General features: G+C 43.7%; 1 protein-coding gene across 1 annotated transcript; it reads left to right on the top strand.

Annotated features, from left to right (window-relative positions):
- Nucleotides 1-3,528: 3,528 nt before the first annotated feature.
- Nucleotides 3,529-14,718, top strand: CWH43 (cell wall biogenesis 43 C-terminal homolog). The gene is made up of 6 exons (XM_037898575.2): nucleotides 3,529-3,610; nucleotides 4,145-4,280; nucleotides 9,564-9,708; nucleotides 10,360-10,421; nucleotides 11,582-11,737; nucleotides 14,533-14,718. Exons 1-6 carry the CDS (start codon nucleotides 3,529-3,531, stop codon nucleotides 14,627-14,629), a joined length of 678 nt encoding a protein of 225 aa, XP_037754503.1. The 3' UTR covers nucleotides 14,630-14,718.
- The last annotated feature ends 6,878 nt before the right edge of the window (nucleotides 14,719-21,596 follow it).

Below are 21,596 nucleotides of genomic sequence, written 5' to 3'. Positions count from 1 at the left end.
GTTGAGCTGAGCAGTGTTGAAGTGTGTATGACGTTGCATCAGATTCATTTCCAAGCTTCATACATCCCGCTTCGTGAGCAGTACCAAATTTTTATTCCACTTGGTCCTGAATAAGGGTTACCGTCTTCAGTTCAGAAATGGAGTGCTTTGATTAGACTATAGGATTTACCCACCTAACAAGCATTTTGTTTAAAACTGGAACAGCTGAGTTGGTATTAAGTTCTTTATTAGCTGGAATTAAATCCTTGATCTGAAAAGCAGTCACATGCTTCTTGTTTGAAATGCTGTCGTAACCATGACTTGTCACTGGGCTGATGTTGCAGTGAGGAATGCTCCATTGCTAGTATGCGTAGCAGTATAGGGTAACTACAGTGAAAATCAAAGCTGAAGCTGGTACAGTGACAGGCCTGTTGTGCTGCCATGAAGGAGAACCAGCTTTTGAAAAGATCATGGGACTCTTACCCCACAAATTCACTGATACATGACAACAGGTTGGTCACTGTAGGGCTGCTGTGTTGTCTCCCCAGCCCAGGAAGGACTAATGCTGCACTTGAACTCTATTCAGAACACAGGAGCCACCCTGCTTCCTGCAGCCCCCCCTTAAGCTCTTATAGGAATCACCTGATCCCTTCCCAGCTGCGTCCGATAACTGAACAGGACTTGCTGGCCCCAGGCCCTCTGACTCTTAATGGGACAAACCACCTTGTTACTATGTCACTCTGAATGGAGCCTTTCTGACAAACTATTCTGAATTAGAAGCATCCCTTCTCGATTCATTAAGGAGATTTGATTTTTTTTTTTTTTAAAAAGGGGGTGGGTGGGATCTGAGCTTCCTATCTGGCCAAAGAGCTGGGTGTTGCGGTGACAGCTTCAGGTGAGAGAGATTGTTTTATGCTAACATATTTCAGCATGCAGTTTACTTACAAATGTTAGTTTTGCTTTGAGTATTCAATAGGTTCAGTTTTAAATTAGAGCTGTTTTGATTGGACACATTACATGACATGCTTTTGTTCCATGATTGGATGAATGTTATAAAATCAAGTTTCTGGTGTGAATAATTGCAATTATCAATTAGAAATTTGCTTTCTATGACTATTCTGAAATATTTACTCAAAACTTGCTTTTATGACAACTGTTCCTACTAGTTTTCATTAGAATAGTTACAGATGGCAAATACAAAAAAGGGTGTGAATAAAGGTTATGCAAATACACTAAAATGTGAGTGAATGTCTGTCGGTAACTTTTTTTGTGGTATTTATCCAGGTTTACGACACATCATGAATTGGGAGAGAGTAACCCCTCCTCCCTTCTTATTCATTTGCCTGCCTTATTTGTGTGGGTACATTTTAAATGTCATGACTTCCTGATTTTCTCTATCTGTGGAAATAATGTGCTATTAATAATACCTACAGACCTCTGTGATCTACTTACCTGTGTTAGGAGCATTCTCTGCTCCTTGAAGTCTTTAAACCATGATTTGAGGACTTCAATAGCTCAGACATAGGTGAGAGGTTCATCGCAGGAGTGGGTGGGTGAGATTCTGTGGCCTGCATTGTGCAGGAGGTCAGACTAGATGATCATAATGGTCCCTTCTGACCTTAATATCTATGAATCTATGTGCAGGTTTCCTTTGAGGATGAGGACTAAGAGGCCACTTTTCACAAGTCAGTCACTCCATATCTGACCTGCACAAAGGAAGCCTGCACAATTCTTCCAAAAGATGAGCCTGAGAGCTTAAATTCGTCACTTCGTTAATCACTAAAAAAAATTGTTGTAATGAGCTGTAAATCGATTGTCTTTATTGAATGACTCTGTAACCCACTAGCCCTTCTTGTCCTACGACTGCAGAGGTGTTAACTGCGCACTTCACCTTGAATGGCCTCTTGCAACATGTGGAGCTCCTTATGCTTAACAATCTGTTCCACCTTCTATGTAGCTGTGACATTCTATGTACCTTTCCCAGACCTGAAGTAGAGCTCTTTGTAACCTCAAAAGCTTGTCTCTTTCCCCGACAAAGGTTGGTCCAATTAAAGATATTACCTCACCCACTTTGTCTCTCTGGTATCCTGTGACCAACATGGCTACAACAACACTGCAAAGCAAAATATTTGGTACATTTACTGAAAGAAAGTTTAAGTTTAAAGACTCTTTCGGATAAACTTGGCTCCATATTTAGTTTGTTTTTTTAACTTCTCCATTGTTTTTAATTTCAATGGAAACAGTTTTAAAATAAACATTCCCTTACAATGTCTGCAAGCAAAATAGTGCAGCATTGTGCGTTTCTTGAGCACCTGAAAATGAAATGGCTAGCTATGAATTATAAACTTGAAAAATGAATTCATCTATTTGCATTGTAAAAGCTGAGAAATGTATAACGTTAACATTATAAATAGTGGTATGAGAGAGAAATTCTTATTAAAATATACTTGATTTTATACTCTCAGGTGTTGTTTTTAACATATATGAGCAAGGAAATTTGCTTTTCTAGCACTATGTATGTGTCTGGATTGTCCCTACTGCTCTCATGAATGGAAGGGGCCAAGATCAGGTGGCACTGGAGTGTGGTGGGAGGCTTTGTAACATTGTTCTCAGACAAGCTCCTCTGCAGGTGCACAAAGGGCACTAGGAAGGAGTGATGTTGGGGTTAACATTATGGTTTGTGTGTTCCCCTTCTACTAAGGGAACCAGTTGTTCCCCTGAGCAGGGGTTGTCTCCATGTCAATGAGCAGTTTTTGCAGGCACTGACGCAGCATGTCATGCTGACGTATGACATGGGGGTTAGGAAGCAACGAGAGGCACTGGACTACTGCACAGACGGCTCTGACCTCCTCAAGTGCCCTGATGGTTTCGTGTTTAGGGAGCTGACACCTTGGCCCATTCAGTAGGCAACCCCCACCCTCTAAAAAAACCAATTCAGAACTCCAGGAGTTGAAAGTTGGGCTACTCTCTGTCCTCTTAGTGGTTTTTTTCCCTTCAGATAGAACAGTGTAGCCCATGTTTTTAACCTGAAAGTATCTATATAAGAAATATATTGAAAGTATTTATTTCTCATGCACATTAAAACCCATCAACTGAAGCCTTCATGAACCAAAAGCACAAATGACAGGATCAGTAATTTACTTATTTTCCTTTGAAAGTTTCTTTGTGCTAATGAAATGCTTATTTCCAAAAGAAGCAATTCAGAAGTCAAAAACCGTAGTAAGAAATTTCAAGACAAACCTTAGATTAAGAAATCTACATCTCTATCTACTGGTGACATAGGTTTAATATAAAATTACAGAATTCTATGTTTTATATAAATATTGCATGGCTTTCTAGGAAATTCATAAATTCACTAATAATTGAAGTGTAGCAATTTGAGATTCCACCCTTTGAGAAAGGAGCAAGCATTGCTTTGTTTCTGATTAAAATTACCTCATTTTTATGAGAATCATAGAATAAAAACATCATGTCTAAGGGAAGAGCAAACTTCTCCCACATTGTCAGCTATCAACATGCCTCAACCTTGACCTTAAGGGGACATTTCTAATGGTGAATGAGCAGCTCAGTTGCTGTGTTCATTCATTTCTTGTCTCTGATGAGACAGCCAATAAAAGTGCTGAACGTGATGGTGAGTTTTTGTGAAGTGAACACTTGTCTCTTCTGAACAGGACCCAGACTAGCTTACTTTACATAGATCAACAGTCATCAAATAATATCCATTTCAGTCATTACCTGTGTGAGCTGCATTTGAGCTGATCCCTAGAAAGGAAGAGTTCTGTGTCCCATTCAAATCCTCTGAGCCACCAAGTCCTTCACTCATATTTTTATTGTACTAAATAAATCGCTCTAAAAGTGTTCTTGAAGTAAGGCTGCAATTCTATCTTGTGGGGGTGCAGGAGAGACTTCAGGTACACTATTAACAAACACTTTTGTGGAATGGGCTGAATTATTGGTGTAAGGGTTCCATACTGAGGGGTCTTAGGTTAGGAAGGGCTGGGAGCACTTCAGAAACAGCATACACAACCAATGGATGGACCAATCTCTGGTCAATGTAGAATTGGCACTGACTGGTGCTAGAGGGAGCTGCATCCATTCTGTGTGATCAGAAGAATAACTTTCGGTCTTTTTGATAGTTATAGTTTTTCAAAAATTTGTCTCCCAGGTGCAGATTTTATTACCATTCTGGAGAGTGATACCTCTAAGCCATTCATTGGGAACATTGATCCAACCATGTGGTTAGGAGAAAAACTGGGTTTTTACACCAATTTTGGTCCAAGCACAAGGGATCACGTGTCGGGGTGAGTTATCTCTGGAAACAGACGGTGTGGAAAGACACGGATTTTTAAAAATATGAATTAAAATGTGACAAGCTTTAATTATAAAAGTTCTTAGCAACTTAATGTACAATACAGCCCTTATTTTTCCAAAGGTGGATGAGGGACGCTCAGAACCTTGGTAAAATCAGGGAAGCTGGACAGCAGACTTTGAGAACAGTGTATGCCAAGTTCCTAGCTACAGAATGCAGCAAAGAAGATGCCAGTTTAGAAAAGGCCAATCTTCAAAGTCTGCCCTCCAGATTCTTCTACCCTGCAGCGAAATGAAGGGAATTACTACTGGTTTGTAGTCTGGCTAGACTGAGAAGAGCCGTGCTCCAAACACTATAGCTAGCTGGTGTTTCTCTTCAGTACGTTCTGGCCTTGGGGAATTTGGGATTCAGGTGTAAGTACAGTCTAAATTGTTTCAGAGTAGCAGCCGTATTACTCTGTATCCGCAAAAAGAAAAGGAGTACTTGTGGCACCTTAGAGACTAACAAATTTATTTGAGCATAAGCTTTTGTGAGCTACAGCTCACTTCATCAGATGCATGCAGTGGAAAATACAGTGGGGAGATTTTATATACACAGAGAACATGAAACAATGGGTGTTACCATACACACTGTAACAAGAGTGATCAGATAAGGTGAGCTATTACCAGCAGGAGAGAAAAAAAACCTTTGGTAATGATAATCAAGGTGGGCCATTTCCAGCAGTTGACAAGAACGTGTGAGGAATAGTAGGGGAGGAAAATAAACATGGGGAAATAGTTTTACTTTGTGTAATGACACATCCACTCACAGTCTTTATTCAAGCCTAATGTAATGGTGTCCAGTTTGCAAATTAATTCCAATTCAGCAGTCTCTCATTGGAGTCTGTTTCTGAAGTTTTTTTGTTGAAGAATTGCGACTTTTATTCTGTAACCGAGTGACCAGAGAGATAGAAGTGTTCTCCGACTGGTTTTTGAATGTTATAATTCTCGACGTCTGATTTGTGTCCATTTATGCTTTTACGTAGAGACTGTCCGGTTTGGCCAATGTACATGGCAGAGGGGCATTGCTGGCACATGATGCCAACTGTGTCCACATATCTATTCAGGGGACACCATCATAGGGCCTAATCACATCAGCCACACTATGAGAGGCTCATTCACCTGCACATCTACCAATGTGATATATGCCATCATGTGCCAGCAATGCTCCTCTGCCATGTACATTGACCAAACCGGACAGTCTTTACGTAAAAGAATAAATCCAACCGCCCTCTGCTCCTTGTCCCTGACCGCCACCTCCCGGGACCCAGGGCCCCTAACTGCCCCCCGGGATCCCACCCCCTTATCCAACCCTCCTGCTCCCTGTCCCCTGACTGCTCCTCCCAATCCCTATCCACACCCCTGCCCCCTGACAGGCCCCCCGGGACTGCCACTCCCAACCCTCCCTGTTCCCCATCCCTGGACCGCCCCCCCAGAACCTCTGCCCCATCGAACCGCCACTGCTCCCTGACTGTCCCCCAGAACCCCCTGCTCCCCGCCCCCTTACCAGCAGCAGGAGCTTGAAGCTGCGCAATCGAGCCAGAGGCAGCCGCGCTCCCCACGCTGCCCAGTAGGAGTGGCAGGCCAGAGCACTGCCCATGCAGCGGCATGGCTGTTGGGGAGGGGGGCTAGCCTCCCCGGCTGGGAGCTCAGGGGCTGGGCAGGACGATCCTGTGGGTCGGATGTGGCCCACAGACCGTAGTTTGCCCACCTCTCGTCTACAGAGTCAAGATTGGCTTTGAAACTATATCAGATTCCTCCCCTTCACCTCAGCCTCCTCCCTCTCAGTAGAGTTCCATTATGTTCCATCAGGGAGGATAGACTCAGGTACAGGTAGATGGCATAAATTGTGGCTTGGTAAGAAGTTATAGGGCCTAAGTGTAGGGTGTTATTTTTTTCCCCTCTGTACTGAAAGAGAGCAATTCTGAGACTTCTAAGACACATTGCATAAACAGCAAGAAAAAAACAAGTTCAGTACCTTTACTGGACAGCTAAAACTGGAGGTGTGAAATGTGACCTCCTGCTTCTGAAATGAAGAACTGGGCTGATAAATCAAAAGCTTGAGGGGATTAACAAATATATTGTCTTTCTCAATCTTTCCTGGAATGTCTTGGTTATGGCTGTGTAATGTATGTTAATAGTTGGGCAGGTTTTGTGAATCTTTTAAGTCGCTATAACTCATTTTGCTTTATTCTCCACAGTATCTAATATTAAGATCCCAATTATTAGATTTTGGGATTTATCTCTTAATTACTGTAACTTATGCAGAGATAACTATACATTCAGTTAAGGAATATAATATGCAAAAAAGCTTCTGAAAACAGCTGGAGTTTGTTAGTGAGGTCAGGGCCAGGAGCAGAGCTAGGTGGTGCTCCCTCCCCGCCCCCCATGGGAGCTGTGCGTCCCCCCCTCCCCCAAATGTTCTTCCAGTTTGGGGGCCTTTGGCATAAAACCTAGAAGAGACAGCTAAGCAGCTTCCAGTTTACTCTGTGTTTAGACGTTATTCATAGTGCTGTAAGGTGTACTTGGCACTTTAAACTAATGAATGGGCCATGCTAAAAACAGGATTCTGTCCTGAGGAGATCACAGGATAAGAGCACAGAAAATGTGAGTCGTACTGGAGCAGGAAGCAATTACTGGTGGCAATTCCATAAACTCCCTAAGTATTATAATCATGTTAGAAAGCAAGTTGAAAGTGTCTGGCCATAACCACCTGTTTAAAGAATGGCCAGGATCCAGAGGCATGTGGGAGGTAGTTTAAAATGATCAGTTTGCTTCCTTCTGCCCACCCATTACGTTCCCCCTCACCCCTTTCCCACCTCAGAAGCTTCATTCCCAGTTAGCTGTATTTCTTGGAAACTGTCTTACTAATTAAACTGAATTGGTCTGAAACGGCTCCCAATTTGGCCTCTAAAAGACAGCTTAAAGCAGGCAGCCCAGTCACTTCCATTTTTCTGTCCAACTTTGTGTCCCCACCCCCAAAGAATCTGGCTGTCAGGGTAGCAGAGAAGGGAGGAGAAGCACATTCCAACAAGAAGGGAGTGGGAGGAACTGGCCATGGAGAGGGGGAAGCACCTGTGTTTCTCTCAGTCCATGACTACACTAGAAAGCTAAGGCAACATCGAGCCTCCGATTTAAGCAAATTGATCTTGCGTGTCTACACTACGCTCATTGTGTCGGCAGAGTGCGTCCTCACTAGCAGGGCTTGTATTGACTCACTGAGCACTGCACGGTGGGTAGCTATCCCACAGTGCACATAGCTGAGTGGAATTTTGGCTTGGGCTTGCAATGCCTTATGGAACCAAAACACTGACATGGGTGGTTATGGGAACATGGCATTAGCCTTCCATGATGCGCTTACCTCCTACCTGCGCGGACACCATAGCACGAGAAGCACGGACCCCGCTCAGCTGTACACTGTTGTGAGCATTACAAGCACCTCGTGCCTTATCCTGCAGTATTTACACAGCCGATACAGGAGCTGCTGTGCAGAACATTGCCATGCAAGCAGCCCTGATGGAAGACATAGAATGGAGCAATTTGCAATTGCTGGCAACAGTCACACATCACCTTGACGTGGTTGAGCGCTGTTTCTGGGCCTGGGAAACACCTCCTGGAGGCCGGTTCATTTGAATTGAAAAAGAATAGAAACAAGCAGCCCACCTGGTAGCTGTGCATGGGGAATGGAAGGAGCTCAGTGCTTAGTGCTAGCATTCCTACCTACTGACCAGCCTAAAGTTCCCTCCAGCAGTGTTCCTCCCTGGCCATTCTGCCCTCCCCTTCAGCAGTGTTCCTCTAGTGACCTAAAGCCTCCAGCCCAGCTTTCCATGTATTTAGGGGCGAATACTAGTGTTACCAATTCTTGCAAATTTCTCAAGTCTTGTGATAGTTGATGGATTTTTTTCTTAAAAGCCCTAGCTCCAGGAGTCAAGTGATTATTGGGATCTCAGCTTTCACTTAAGGAAAAAAAATTCTAGCCTTCATGGATACAAAGAAAGGTTTGAAAACATGACCTGAGTGCAACTAAAAGTCTCGGAAGCCAAGAGCCTCCTTTGAGGGAGGAACTTGCTTTTTCAACCCACCCAAGCACCAGATCCTTTGGAGAAGGGGCACAAGATCATCCCATATCAAGCATTGCTCTGTTTATCAGTTTATAGTGCTATTGTCAGCTTGCTAAGGAAGCAGGTGCAAAGTAAATTGTGTTTTGAGACTAATTATGAGAATTCATATTCATAATGGAGGCTTTATAATGGGTTAATTAAAAATGTAATTTTATTGCTGCTTTTGAAAGTGGGGAACAGTAATCAGAAACCATAACTTTTAAATTAATAAAGGATTATTTTTAAAAAATTGGGATTATATCAGTGCAGGTCTTTTTTGTTTGGCTTGTGTTAAGTGTGTATTAGCTGTAGGAGGAAGCAAACCAACTACAGTACTTGGATCAGTGATACTTTTATTGGAGTCATTTAGAAACCCAGTAAATACAGTAAGAGAACTGGGAAGGTATATTTAGAAATTCAGTAAATACAAGAAGAGCACTGGGAAGGTATATTCTGGCATAAAGCCTTTTGACCTGCATCTGTCCAGCAGTACCAGTGCAAGGCTCTACAATACAAGCATACAGGAAAATAATGATTTTCTGGTGTTGTCTATGCACACAACCTGCATTGTTTGAATTAAAATCAGTCTTTAAATCAATTTTGTTAAATCAGTACATGTTCCAGCACCATTTTTGTTGGTAATATTTGTGGGACACCGTTTTTGAATGGTGTTAGAGAAATTATTACATTATCTAGGTTTTATCATGATTCTGTAATGCAATGCTAGGATCTGGTTGTCCTGTCCATAGTACAATTAAAAGGTCAAGTTAGAATGTGGACGTTCCAAAATGTGCCACACTGTTATATGCTGGCACAGTTAAACTTATAATTTAGACAGACCCAAAGTCTTAACTGCAGAAGATACTCAGATGAGAAATTCATGGTGATTAGAGCTCAGTATAAAAACGTAGAACAAGCTATTCATGGAGTGTGTTGAGGAGAAAGAAGCTCTTATTTGCAGCTAATTTGCACCAGAGGTCAAACATTTCAAAAGTTTAAAAAGCATCCTATTTTTGTAAACTTTCACACACTGTTTTCCACTGCATAACCCATGGTTTTCTGTGTTTGTATCAGTGAGAATCTTTTCTGATCCTTTAAAAAAAAAATGTTTTTGTAATGGTTTCCCACTTCTTTCAGAGATGTCTTGGACAGGAAGCTCCAGGCTATTGCTATTTCAAACCTGTTGAAGAATAGCTCGCGACAGCTTGTGTTTCTAGGATATATCACTTCAGCTCCTGGATCCAGAGGTTACATAGAAGTAATTGAAAATGGTAATGTTAAGGTAATATAGAACTACTACTAACTATAACAATTAACTAATTTAGAAAAGATTAATTTAATATTCCAAATGAGTAACCTACACAGATTATAGGGTTAAAAATACACATACTTTTTAAAAAACAACTTGTTTTAAAATCTGTTCCATTTTTCAATTATCTGTTATGAACTATTATTTTAGAAATAAAATGCCTTTAAAAAAATCAGTCTTCCTTTACTTACCTGCCTGGATCTAACATCAGGATTCTGTTTCCTTTGCAACTTTTGACTACATCTCAAGCAAATCATTTCCTTGTTCTGTGTCCACATGCAGATTCTGTTACTGAGGCCTGGTTTACATTTAAAATTTCGATCAACCTAGCTACGTTGCTCAGGGGTGTGAAAAATTTATACCCTTGAGCACTGTAATTATGTCTACCTAACCCCCGGTGTAGACGCAGGTAGATTGATGGAAGAATTCTTCTGTCGACCTAGCTAGTGCTGCTCATGTTCTTGGACTACCTACATTGATGGAAAAAACACCTTCTGTCAATGTAGGAAGCATCTGCACTGTCAGTGTAGGAAGAAGCTGTAGTGCCCCTAGTGTAGACATGCCCTGACCTGAGGTCCATCTTTGAAGAAACCTTGTCATGTTTGCTTTATTTTTCCCCCATAGGATGTTGACAGTAAGGATAATGACAGGTGGTGTGATTATATCATGTATCATGGACTAATATGGTATGTCAAAATGGATAATTTACTCGTTTTAGATATGTTACCATTATCACTTTTAGATCTCATGACAGAAGCCTGTATAACTCCTCTGAATGGAAGAGCTTACTTCTTGTCTTTAATTTACATCAAACTTTCTGACTGGCTGAAGGCAAACTACTAAATTACATGCAGGCAGTCAGGTATAACATGAAGTAATATGGAACCTGATAAGTGGATGTCAGACTTAGTGTGATTCTACTTTGTAAAGTTACTCTGTAAAAATGACATCATGGGGCTCCATCTTTGTGTTTCTAAGACTTCAGGTCAAATCTGCTTGGTTAATACGTAAAGACCATTTTCCTAAATCCCAGTTTGGCAATCTCATCCTGGAATTCTTGATCACTCATCACCACCAGTGATACAAATTCTGAAATATCTTCCTGGGGCTTGATCTTGTGAGGTGTAGGGCACTCTGGCCCCTGTCCAGCAAAGCTTTGCATTGACATTAATGAGAATACTCGTGCTTAAAGTTAACCACATGCTAAGTGCTTTGCTGGACCAGGACTGGATGCTTAGCACCTTGCAGGATTGAGCCTCTAGTAAATAATTCTGTTGGTGATTCATGAGCCAGAATAGACTCCAGCTCACTCTAACATAGCAGTGTAGAGTCTGCAGTGTTAACAGGAATAAAAAGTAGTAAACTATATTGTCCATAAGGAGACTGAATACACACAGAGAAAAGCTGTATTGAGTGAGATGCCATTTATAACACAACTTTTATTATTACGCCTGTATTTTAAAGTTCAGTCATTTTCCCTGAATGTTTATTGGAAACTTTCAAAATGGTTTAATTGAAAAAAGTTGTTGAGACATACCAATATATTCTAATGATTGTAAACTACAACATAATGCTTTCTAAATAATATTCCTGGTCCTACATCTGACTTGCTGTGTGATCTCAGGCACTTACACTGTTTCTCAGTTTTTCCATGTGCAAAATTGTGTTGTGAAGCTTATGTTTGTAGAGTGCTTTGAGATCTTTGGATGAAAGGTGCTATAGAATTGAAAAGAATTATATTAGTGGGTTAAAATAACTATTAAAGACACTGATTTAAAAAGGCTTTAATGTGATGATCTGACTTTGAGCTATTTCTTCAAAGTAATTCTGTGTTTGGATGTGATAGGTTGGGTTATGTCCGCATTTCTCATGCTGGCCTAAGTGATTCAGAAGTTCAGATGGCCAAATTTAGGATCCCAGATGACTTGGATAGTTACGTTGACAATGACAAAATCATCATTGACCCCAGCCAAGTTCCTGAGGACATCCATTTCAACCCAAGGTCAGCGTATAAGAAAAATATTTGAAGATGATCATTATTTATTTATTTGTATTACCAAAAAGGGAAAACTTGAGGAACTGTCACATTCCAGGGTGTATTCCAGACCAGTGAGGGGTTTCACCGCCTGTTCTGCAACCTTGGGTGCCTGACAGGGCTTTACTGTTGTAGCTCCCAACCAGGGCCACTCACAAACAGCCTAACAGCATGTTACACCCTGAGTGTCTGATTGTAGCTGCAACCCTGGTTCAGCAGCTCGGACCCCAGCAGCCTGTCGGCAATGTTCCAGTCACTCTCTGGCTTCCACCAGCCTTTCAGGATGACCCTAACACACTCCCCACCCCAAATTTCCTTAAAATCTGTATTCTGCATTGTCCTACTCTCTTCTGGACAATTAAGTAATTAAAGGTCTGTTCCCCCTGTATTCAACAGTTTGCTGCTTTAACTGGAGTTACCAAACAGTTCAGTTTAAACATAACATTGGATTAGATTAAAAATACAAGAAGTTTATTTAACTACAAAGAGAGGTGTTAAGCGAATATAAGTATAAAGTATTAAAGTTAGAAATGGTTTAAAGATAAAACCCTTTCTAGTAGCTAAAACTTAAACACGCTAGACTTGGTTCAAGGTAAAATCCTTACCATATGTTTCCAGGCATGCGGCTGACCAAATTTTCTGGTCAGGGTCACCCCTCAAAGTCAAAGGGCTGGTTCCTTTGTCTTCTTAGGGGAGAGAGAGAGACGAATCGCTTGGGTTTTCTTCCCCCTTTCTTTTATAGTTCAGTTAACCCTTGAAGTGGATTCTTCTGAGAGTTACCCCTCAAAGAATGGTTTATTCAAAGAGTAAAGAAATGATCTGGAGTCTGGTGAAGGAGACTCCATGTTCTTTCTTCTCACCTGTGTTTGCTGAAACATAAGTTTACTCTGTCTCCTGCCATCTCCTCCCCCTACTGTCTCAAGGACCCTGTTTACTATTTATATGTAAATTGAGGTAAATACACATTTCATCCAGGATACTTCTGTCTGGGTAGGTGTGTGTGATTTTGAACATGTGCTAAGAACATCATGCAGGGGGATTTCAAAACTTTGCATTTAATGTTGCTACACATATTTTACCATGATATTATTGACCAGCAAGTTATTAGTTTTCAAATAATATCTAACAAGGCATATTTTATACAAAGATTATTACAGTAGTGTATGGGGGGAATACAGGGGGGCTTTCGGTCACAGGAACAAAACTGAGCTTTATAAATATAACAGGGGAGGCAACATGGCCTGCTGGACTGAGCACAAGTTTAGGAGGCCAGAGCCCCTTATTTCTAATTAATTTCTTCCACTGATTTGCCATATGCCTTGAGTTATTTAGCCTTTCTGTACCCCAGTGTACAGCTCTGTGAAGTGAAGATACCTACCTCACATTGGTGACGTGTGGATTAATTCATGACTCCTTTTAAAGTCAATGTGAGTTGCATGTTCCTCCGCACCTCTCAGGACGACATTTTATGTAGTGCTTTATAAAATACAATATAAATGTGAAACAGGCACTACATACAGATTTCTAAATGTTTCATCTGTCTAAAATAGTATGTAGTCATAACAGAACAAGTTACAGAAAACGAGTTTTTGGAGCAGATGGTGCAGTTTTCCTGCTAATACACAGGAAGTAAGAGAAATAAGGATAAAAAGGAAATTTGTTCTGCGCTGAAATCAGTGGGAGAAGTTCTTAAGTTTCACGAGGTAAATTTCAGTATTTGTTTTTTAGGTATTGATGTCAGTTGGATTATGCATGTGATTGAAGATTTCCACAATCTGTCCCATGTGTTGAAACTTACCTAAAATCCATATTCAAAGTCCTGATCTTTGTCCATTTATTTCAGTGCAGATGAGTTTCTTCCTGTTCTAATTTCTTTTGCTCCTACCTGAAAGCAGGAAAATGACAGCTCCCAAGAACAAGCTTTACCTTTTAGCTATAATTTTTAAAAGGAAATTTTCTGTTGTTTTTATATGTCTAGCTAATGCTGACATTGTTAATAAACAATGCTGATCTTTTTGTAAAAGAAAACCTCAGTAATAGTCAAGCAGTAATTAAAAGCTACATGTTTAAGTGTGATGTGCAATATACTTCTCTCCATTCATCTAGGGCTTACAGCTTTTTGGCATAATTTTAAGAGTAGGGAATCTGGACAAACAGTGGGTCTGAGCCTTCAGGCACTACACAGGTGAAATCCTGTCTTCATTAAAGTCAACGGCAAAACTCCCATTGATTTCAATGGGGCCAGGAGTTCACTGCATCTGTGCAACTCTCATTCAACTGAAGTTCCATTTATGGAATATCCATCGTATTGGGCCATCATGTAATCATTTATGCTGCATATTTAAATGTGTTTGTTATACTCACTCCTTCATAACTAGAGCATATAGGTAATTATTATTTACTTTACCAGGATGTAGCTGCTGATTCTGATACAAATAGACTTTTGTCTATTTTGTCTATTTTGCTACATATTGCTGTAATAGACTAAACTTTTTATTTTCCTAAATGGAACTTTCTATTTTTGCTTCAGACCTGTCATTCTGTGTAATTTGCCTTTCAGACATTCTTGCTTTTTTTCTCCCATCTTTACTTTAAAAAAAAAAAGTATTCTCAACAAGTCTACTTTAAAATGAAGCCTAGTTTAAAAACAATTGTTCAGATTAAATGTTAATTACACTATAAAATTGTGTGATTTAATTGCATGGGTTAATTCATTGTTGTTACATTGTAATGATTTTACTTTGTTAATTATTTTTTCTTAGGTTTGGATCCTACAAAGATGGACACAACTACGAACATATTCATCATTTCCATATGAATACCCCCAAGTATTTTAAACAGACTAGAATGAGGAAATAACACATCAGTGTGACCAGAAAGAGAGGTCTGTAGATTTAAATCAAACTGCCAAGCAACCAAAACTACACCTTTTAGAGACTGAGCATCTTCCAGGCTACATAATATTGTTGATGTCTTGCAATATGTGATGACTAATAACTTATGAAATTGTAAAACTTTTTCTTTAGGGTTCACTCTCTTAATTTTTTAAAGAAAGACATTACCAATCAAAATAGTCAGTAATGTGGGAGGGAGGGAAGGTTTTTTAGATTTTATAATGACAAGTTTGTCCATTAAGTGGATAACATGTAGGCCAGATTCTCTGCTTTACGCTCATCAAAGCAGAGCATGGTGGCTGTCAGGGAACTGGTTATGGGTCCTTCATTTCCCCTGATGCGTTTTTTTCTTGCACTAGCTGGTAATGGTTCTCAAGAGACTAATTGCCAGTTGAATATATCCCCCTGTCCTGACATGCCCCCTGCATTGGGGGATTCAGGGAGGGTGGGTATGCCAGCTCTGTACCTCCTAATGACTTCCCTGCGCTGAGAGAATCATGAGCAAGAGGGATGAAGCTAGTTTATGCTTCTTTTTCACCAACTGAGCATCTCAAAGAACCTCCAGTTACAGGTGTGTAACGTCCTCCTCTTCTGAGAGTGGTGGTTCCTACATGTATTCCAAATGTGGGTGAGCAGTGAGCAGCATGGAAGTGGGTCCAAGGATGTGAGAAGAATGAAATGTGTAGCCTGACATGGTCTGCTGTTGTTGCCTGGGCGATGGCATAGTGCGACGTGAACGTGTGTATAGAGTGCCACATTGCTGCATGACAGATATCTTGCCATGAGATGTCCGCTAGGCAGGTCGATGTGGCTGCTTGGGCTTGTGTAGAGTGTGCTGTGACCCTATCAGGCAACAGTATGCTGGATAAGGTGTAGCATTTGTGGATGCACCTGGAGACCTATTTGGAAATCATTGAGAGGGGAAGGCTTGGCAAAGATGCTGGAACCTTTGTAAAAGTGGGGGAGGGGGCAAGGCCAAAGTGGTGGAGGAATTCTCCCCCTGCCCCCCATTTCCCTGAGATCCCGCTGCCTCCCTCTGCATTGCCCTGAGCTCCCTTCTGTGGCCTCATACCCTAAGTCCACCCCACTCCTTGCTTCTTGACCACAGCGCCCACCCGTAAGGCTGGCCCTGTGTTCACCTTATTTCCAAATTCCACTGTCTTCATGGTTTGGCATCATGATACACATGCCAAAATTAAAACTCCCAGGCTCAGAGTGGAGTAAGATCTAAACAGCAGGCTACTAGCATCAAGATTTACATACCGCTTCTAGTGGCCAAGATTCATACTCTCAATATATTAGGATGCACCCAACAGGGCCATAATGACAGGATTCACATTAGAGAGATAAGGTGGGTGAGGTAATATCTTTTATTGGGCCAGCTTCTGTTGGTGATAGAGACAAGCCTTTAAGCTTACAGACCTGAAGAAGAGCTCTGTGTAAGCTCAGAAGCTTGTCTGTCTCACCAACAGAAGTAAGAAGAACTCTGTGTGGCTTGAAAGCTTGTAACTTTCACCAACGGAAGTTGGTCCAATAAAGATATTACCTCATCCACCTTGTCTCTCTAATATCCTGGGACCAACAGGGCTACAAAAACACTGCAAACAAAAATGGAGGATTCACATTAACAGCCCAGAGTGACCATCACAGCAGGACACTATTTTCAGGATTCATATTCCTAGCATAATGTCGTCATTGCACCAGGGAACTAGCACTACCAGCACAATGAGATAAATATAGCTGTGTATGTGCACACCAAAAATTCACAGTACAAGCACCCAGGGATCCATACATCAGGATAGCAGTGTCAGAATTTCTACTTTGGGGGGAATTCTGCACCAAAAAAATAAAAAATTCTGTGCCAAAATTTTAAAAATTCTGCGCACAATACTTTTAAATTCTGCAAAATTCTGCATATTTTATTTGTCAAAATAACACAATATAATCATACTAGTTTCAATTATTTTGGTAATTTATTTCAAAATACCTGTCAGCATCTGTAACAATAGAGACAACCAAAGAGTTTCCCACAGGAGTAGAGAATTAAAGAAACCCCTACAGCAATGCAGCTCTTGTTTCTCTGTTATGCTTTGTTGGGCATCTCAGTCTGGATATGTCACATGTGCCAGCTGGGCACATCTTTGGGGGAAAACTCTCTGCCTCTCTGGTCTCAGATACCCACACCCCTCCCCTGCCACCGAGCCCACCCACACCCCATATCCCTTAGAGTCAAGGCGTGGGGTGCCCCCCAGCCCAGACACGAGCACCTCCTACTGCCCAGGGATCCAGAGAGAGAAGCAGCCTGATGCTGGGTCCTGGGCTTGTATGGAATTTCCTGCATGCTGCCTCCTTTCTTCAGGATGTGGTGGGAACCACAGCTGCCCGCAACTCTCCGGCTCCCTCTTCCCCTCCGCAGTGTCCTATATTTGCGAGCAGGAGAGCTGGGCTCTGCTGAGTCCATTGGCCCCTAGTGGTGGCCAGCAGCTCTACAGCACCAATTCTGTGGGGAAAAACGAAATTCTGCTCAGAACATTAATTCTGCATTGCACAGTGGTGCAGAATTCCTCGTGGAGTACATACAGAAATGTAATTGCCGCACCTCTCAGAAGCAGTGCAAAGGTTTGGGGGAGTCAGGGGTAATGGAGGAGGTGAGGGAGAGGGAATTAATTGCTGGGAAGGAGCCTGGGAGTGAACCTGGTGAGCTGGGTTGTGGCATAGGTCTGCAGTTATGGTCATCAGTGTTACGAAGTGGTCCACTGGTGGAAGGCTTGTGTCATGATGGAGTTGAGCCGCGCTTGGGGTGTGGGTGGAAGAAGTATGGGACTGTTTGGGTTTTTTGATGGGGGAGGGATTGTTAGGGAGTTGGGGAACCTCCCCCTTCCAGACCCTGGCTGACCCCTAGCTTCTCCCATTCAGTCAGACACATCTGCCCCGTCTCGATGTTTCCATGCACCCACCCCATTCCCATATGGCACTGCACCCCGACTCCCATTCAGCCCCTGGCTCAATGTTGTCCCCCCACTAGCTTCTATGCTCCTGCTCCAGTCTGTCCTCCCCACTCGCCCTTCTGAACCCATCTGTATGACCCTCAGCAGCCCTGTGTGCCCTGCTCTGTCTGTTTCTCCTGCCCCCATATCCTGTGCCTCCTCACCTGGCCCCTCAGGCAGGACGCTGTGAGGAAGGCAGACTCTGCCCCCGCCCTTTCTGTGGCTGGCTGCTCCAGCTGCCCTCTCCTCTAGTGCCACATCAGCCCCGGTGGGTAAAAGATGCAATTGCAATGTGACCATAGGCGCCGACTCAGTGGCTGCTCCGGGGCTGGAGCACCCACAGGGAAAAATTGGTGGGTGCTGTGCACCCATCAGCAGCTCCCCACCCCACCCCAGCTCACCTGCGCCTCTGCTCCGCCTCCGCCTCCTCCACGAGTGCGCTGCATGCCCACTTTTCCCCCCTCCCTCCCAGTGCTTGCCTCCGTGAAACAGCTGTTTCACGCGGCAAGCACTGGGAGGGAGGTGGGAGGACGGGGAACGCGGCACGCTCAGGGGAGGAGGCGGGGATTTGGGGAGGGGTCCAATAGGGGTAGGGAGGGGGCGGAGTTGGGGTGGGAACTTTAGGGGAGGGGGGGCACAAGCACCCACTGGCGCCATGAGAAGTTGGTGCCTATGTGACCCCTCTTGTGGTTTCCCTTTGCCCCCATCAGAATCAATTATTCTCGGGGAGGGCAGAGGTGAAAGTAAGCCGGTCTGGTCCGGTCCAGAGTACCGGCAAGAGCTGGTACCCAGCCGACAGTACCAACAGGGGGCAGCTTTCCCAGGCCAGCAATTTAAAAGGGCCCGGCAGCAGTAGCCGGGGCCCCAGGCCCTTTAAATCACTCCCAGAGCCTCGCTGCTGGAGCCCTGGGGTTGCGGCAGCGGTTGGGAGCCCCTGGCCCTTTAAATTGCCACCAGAGCCCTGGGGCTTCCAGCTGCCGCCACAGCTACCGCTACCATGGGGCTCTGGTGGTGATTTAAAGGGCCCGGGGCTCTGGTGGTGATTTAAAGGACCCAGGGCTCCCAGCCACCAGTGCAGCTATCACGACCATGGGGCTCTGGCGGTGATTTAAAGGGCCCGGGGCTCCCAGTCCCTGCCTCTTCTGATTGAGTCCCCACTCCCTTCTGGTTGAGGCCCCACCCCCCTGCTCAGGACCCCAGCCTGCGTACTGGTAAGTCCTTTAAGTTACTTTCACCCTTGGAGGAGGGGGAAAATCTCTGGAGGGCATTGCTTCTACGCTTTTTCAGTGGCGCAAAATTCCCCCAGTACTGCATAGCTGAGATGTAGCATTAGTGCTGCAACAACTGTGAAGACTCGCAGAGTCGTCACTATGCTGAAAGGGAGGACTCAGAATTAGTACTGGTGGCATCCTGCCCAGAAGTGGAGAAATTTCCGATGGGCTGGATGAATGTCAACGTGGAAGAAGGCATCTTTCATGTTGAGAGTCATGAACCAGGCTCCCCAGGTAAGGAAGGGGATAAACGATGCCAGCATTATCCTACAGAATTTGGATTTTCTGATAAAGGTGTTAGGCACCTAAAGGTCTAGAATGGGCTCTGCCCTCTGCTCTTCTTCAGGATGTGGAAGTATGGTGAGTAAAAGCCCGATCCCCCTGTATTGAGGTGGGACAGGCTCTATGGTATCCTTGTGGAGCAAAGTGTCCACTTCTTGTTGGAGGATGTATTGATGGGACAAGTCTCTGGGGGAAATCTGGGGTCAGGGGCGATGAGACAGAAAGGATAGGAATTCTGTGGCGTATCCATGATGGATGATCTCCAGTACCCAAAAGTCCATGGTGATCTTGCCCCAATTGTGGGCAAATAGGGTAACACAGCCCCCAGAAATGATATGGGGTGCCGCGGGAAGCATCAGGAGAAGTTCACTGTTCTCAACCTCCACATCAAAACTGCTGTTTTGACTGTTGCTGGGATAGGGTAGAGGAGGTGGTTGTGAGCAGTGCCATCTACATAGCACCTCCTGCTGGCACTGGTAGTAGGCTGGGTAGGGCGCATGCGGTCGGGGATGGAACGGTTGCTCCTGCTGCCTGCGTCTCTGGGCCGGAGTGTAAATACCCAAGGAACTGAGTGTGGCCCAACAGTCTCTTAGGGAATGGAAGGATTAATCCATCTTTTCATGGAATAACTTGTGCTTATCAAAGGGGAGGTCCTTGATAGTAGTTTGGACCTCCCTGGGGAATCTGCATGATTGTAGCCATGAGTCTTTGCACATCACGATCCCGGTTGCCAGAGAGTGCGAGGATGTGTCATCTGTGTCCATAGCGGCCTGGAGGACCACCTTGGCCACCAGTTGCCCCTAGTCTACCAGCGCCTAGAATTGCTGCTGTTGGTCCGGAGGCAGCTTGTCCCTGAACTCTGCTAGCCTTCATAGCTGTTAAAATCATATTTGGCTAGCAAAGACTGATAATTGGCAAATGCGGTACTGCAGCCCTGCTGAGAAGTAGACTTTCCTGCCTAGCAGGTCCATCCATTTCGCCGCTCTGTCCGGGGGAGTAGATTTCTGTAGGTGTTAGTGTTCCTCTTCTGCTGCTGCATGGATTGCAAGAGAGTTGCAGGGCAGAGTGGGTAAAAAAGAAAGTCTGCCTCGTTAGCTGTTGTTAGGGGGCTTATTCCTTCACCCGCTTACTTCCCTGGTCCTTCTTGCATGATCAGAGAGCAACAATACCCGAAGTCCAAAGGTGCAAACAATTCGATGTTTATTGGGGTGAACTTCCAGCAAGCATGATTCCAGTTTCCTTCCTTAGTGTCCCCCTTCCCAGTTCTGACACCACAGAGCCTTACCTGTGTCCCTGTTTCCATCCCCCCCCTTAGCAACACATGATTCCAATTTCCCCACCCGCATTCCCTGTTCCCATTCCCCCACCCCCGGCTTCCTGATCGACTGCAGACTATATAGTAAAACTTGTGTTCTGCTTAGCTATACCTTAACCAATCATTTTACTGAAATTTAACTAACCAATCTTAACATATTGTAACATGATTATTTAATCAGTTATATCCCACCACCTTAATTAGTTTACACCCAGCAAAATTAATTATACAGCAGACAGAAACAATCACGGAACCAGACAGAGATTATACAGGCAAACAATAGGGAAATGGGGACTATAATGATAGAACAACACAGAAATGAGGATTTCACATCCCAGCTGTTGATAAGTGAGTTCTTGCCAGACAGCATGCTATCAAACTAAGTTTCCTTTTACATTTTGTAGGCACTTCCCTTTCTCAGGAGGTGATAGGCACTATCAGGACAGGATTGTATTCCTAACAGCCCAATAGCACCTTATTTCAATGTGACTAGTTTGGGTATGTCTACACTACGAAATTAGGTCGAATTTATAGAAGTTGGTTTTTTAAAAATCATTTTTATATAGTCGATTGTGTGTGACCCCACACAAAATGCTCTAAGTGCATTAACTCGGCGGAGTGCTTCCACAGTACTGAGGCTGGCGTCGACTTCCAGAGTGTTGCACTGTGGGTAGCTATCCCACAGTTCCTGCAGTCTCCGCCGCCCATTGGAATTCTGGGTCAAGATCCCACTGCCTAATGGGGCAAAAACATTGTCGTGGGTGGTTCTGGGTACATGTCATCAGGCCCTCCCTCCGTGAAAGCAAGGGCATACAATCGTTTCACGCCTTTTTTCCTGAGTTACCTGTGCAGATGCCATACCACAGCAAGCATTGAGCCCGCTCAGCTCACTGTCACCATGTGTCTCCTGGGTGCTGGCAGATGCGGTACTGCATTGCTACACAGCAGCAACCCATTGCCTTGTGGCAGCAGACAGTGCAATAGGCCTGATAGCCATCGTTGTCATGTCTGAGGTGCTCCTGGCTGCCTCGGTAAGCTCGGACAGGAGCGCCTGGGCAGACATGGGCACAAGGCCTA

This window comes from Chelonia mydas, chromosome 4, assembly GCF_015237465.2.
Source record: "Chelonia mydas isolate rCheMyd1 chromosome 4, rCheMyd1.pri.v2, whole genome shotgun sequence".
In the NCBI taxonomy this organism is placed as follows: domain Eukaryota; kingdom Metazoa; phylum Chordata; order Testudines; family Cheloniidae; genus Chelonia; species Chelonia mydas.
Note: the sequence above shows the minus strand (reverse complement) of the source record. Positions and strands in the feature narration are given on the sequence as shown.

Bases quoted from the DNA above. Each gene is read 5' to 3' on its own strand.
- CWH43 (XM_037898575.2), top strand. From the start codon at position 3,529: ATGGTGAATGAGCAGCTCAGTTGCTGTGTTCATTCATTTCTTGTCTCT. The intron at 10,422-11,581 runs GTATGTCAAAAT...TGGATGTGATAG, and splicing joins ATGTATCATGGACTAATATG to GTTGGGTTATGTCCGCATTT. The intron at 11,738-14,532 runs GTCAGCGTATAA...ATTTTTTCTTAG, and splicing joins GACATCCATTTCAACCCAAG to GTTTGGATCCTACAAAGATG.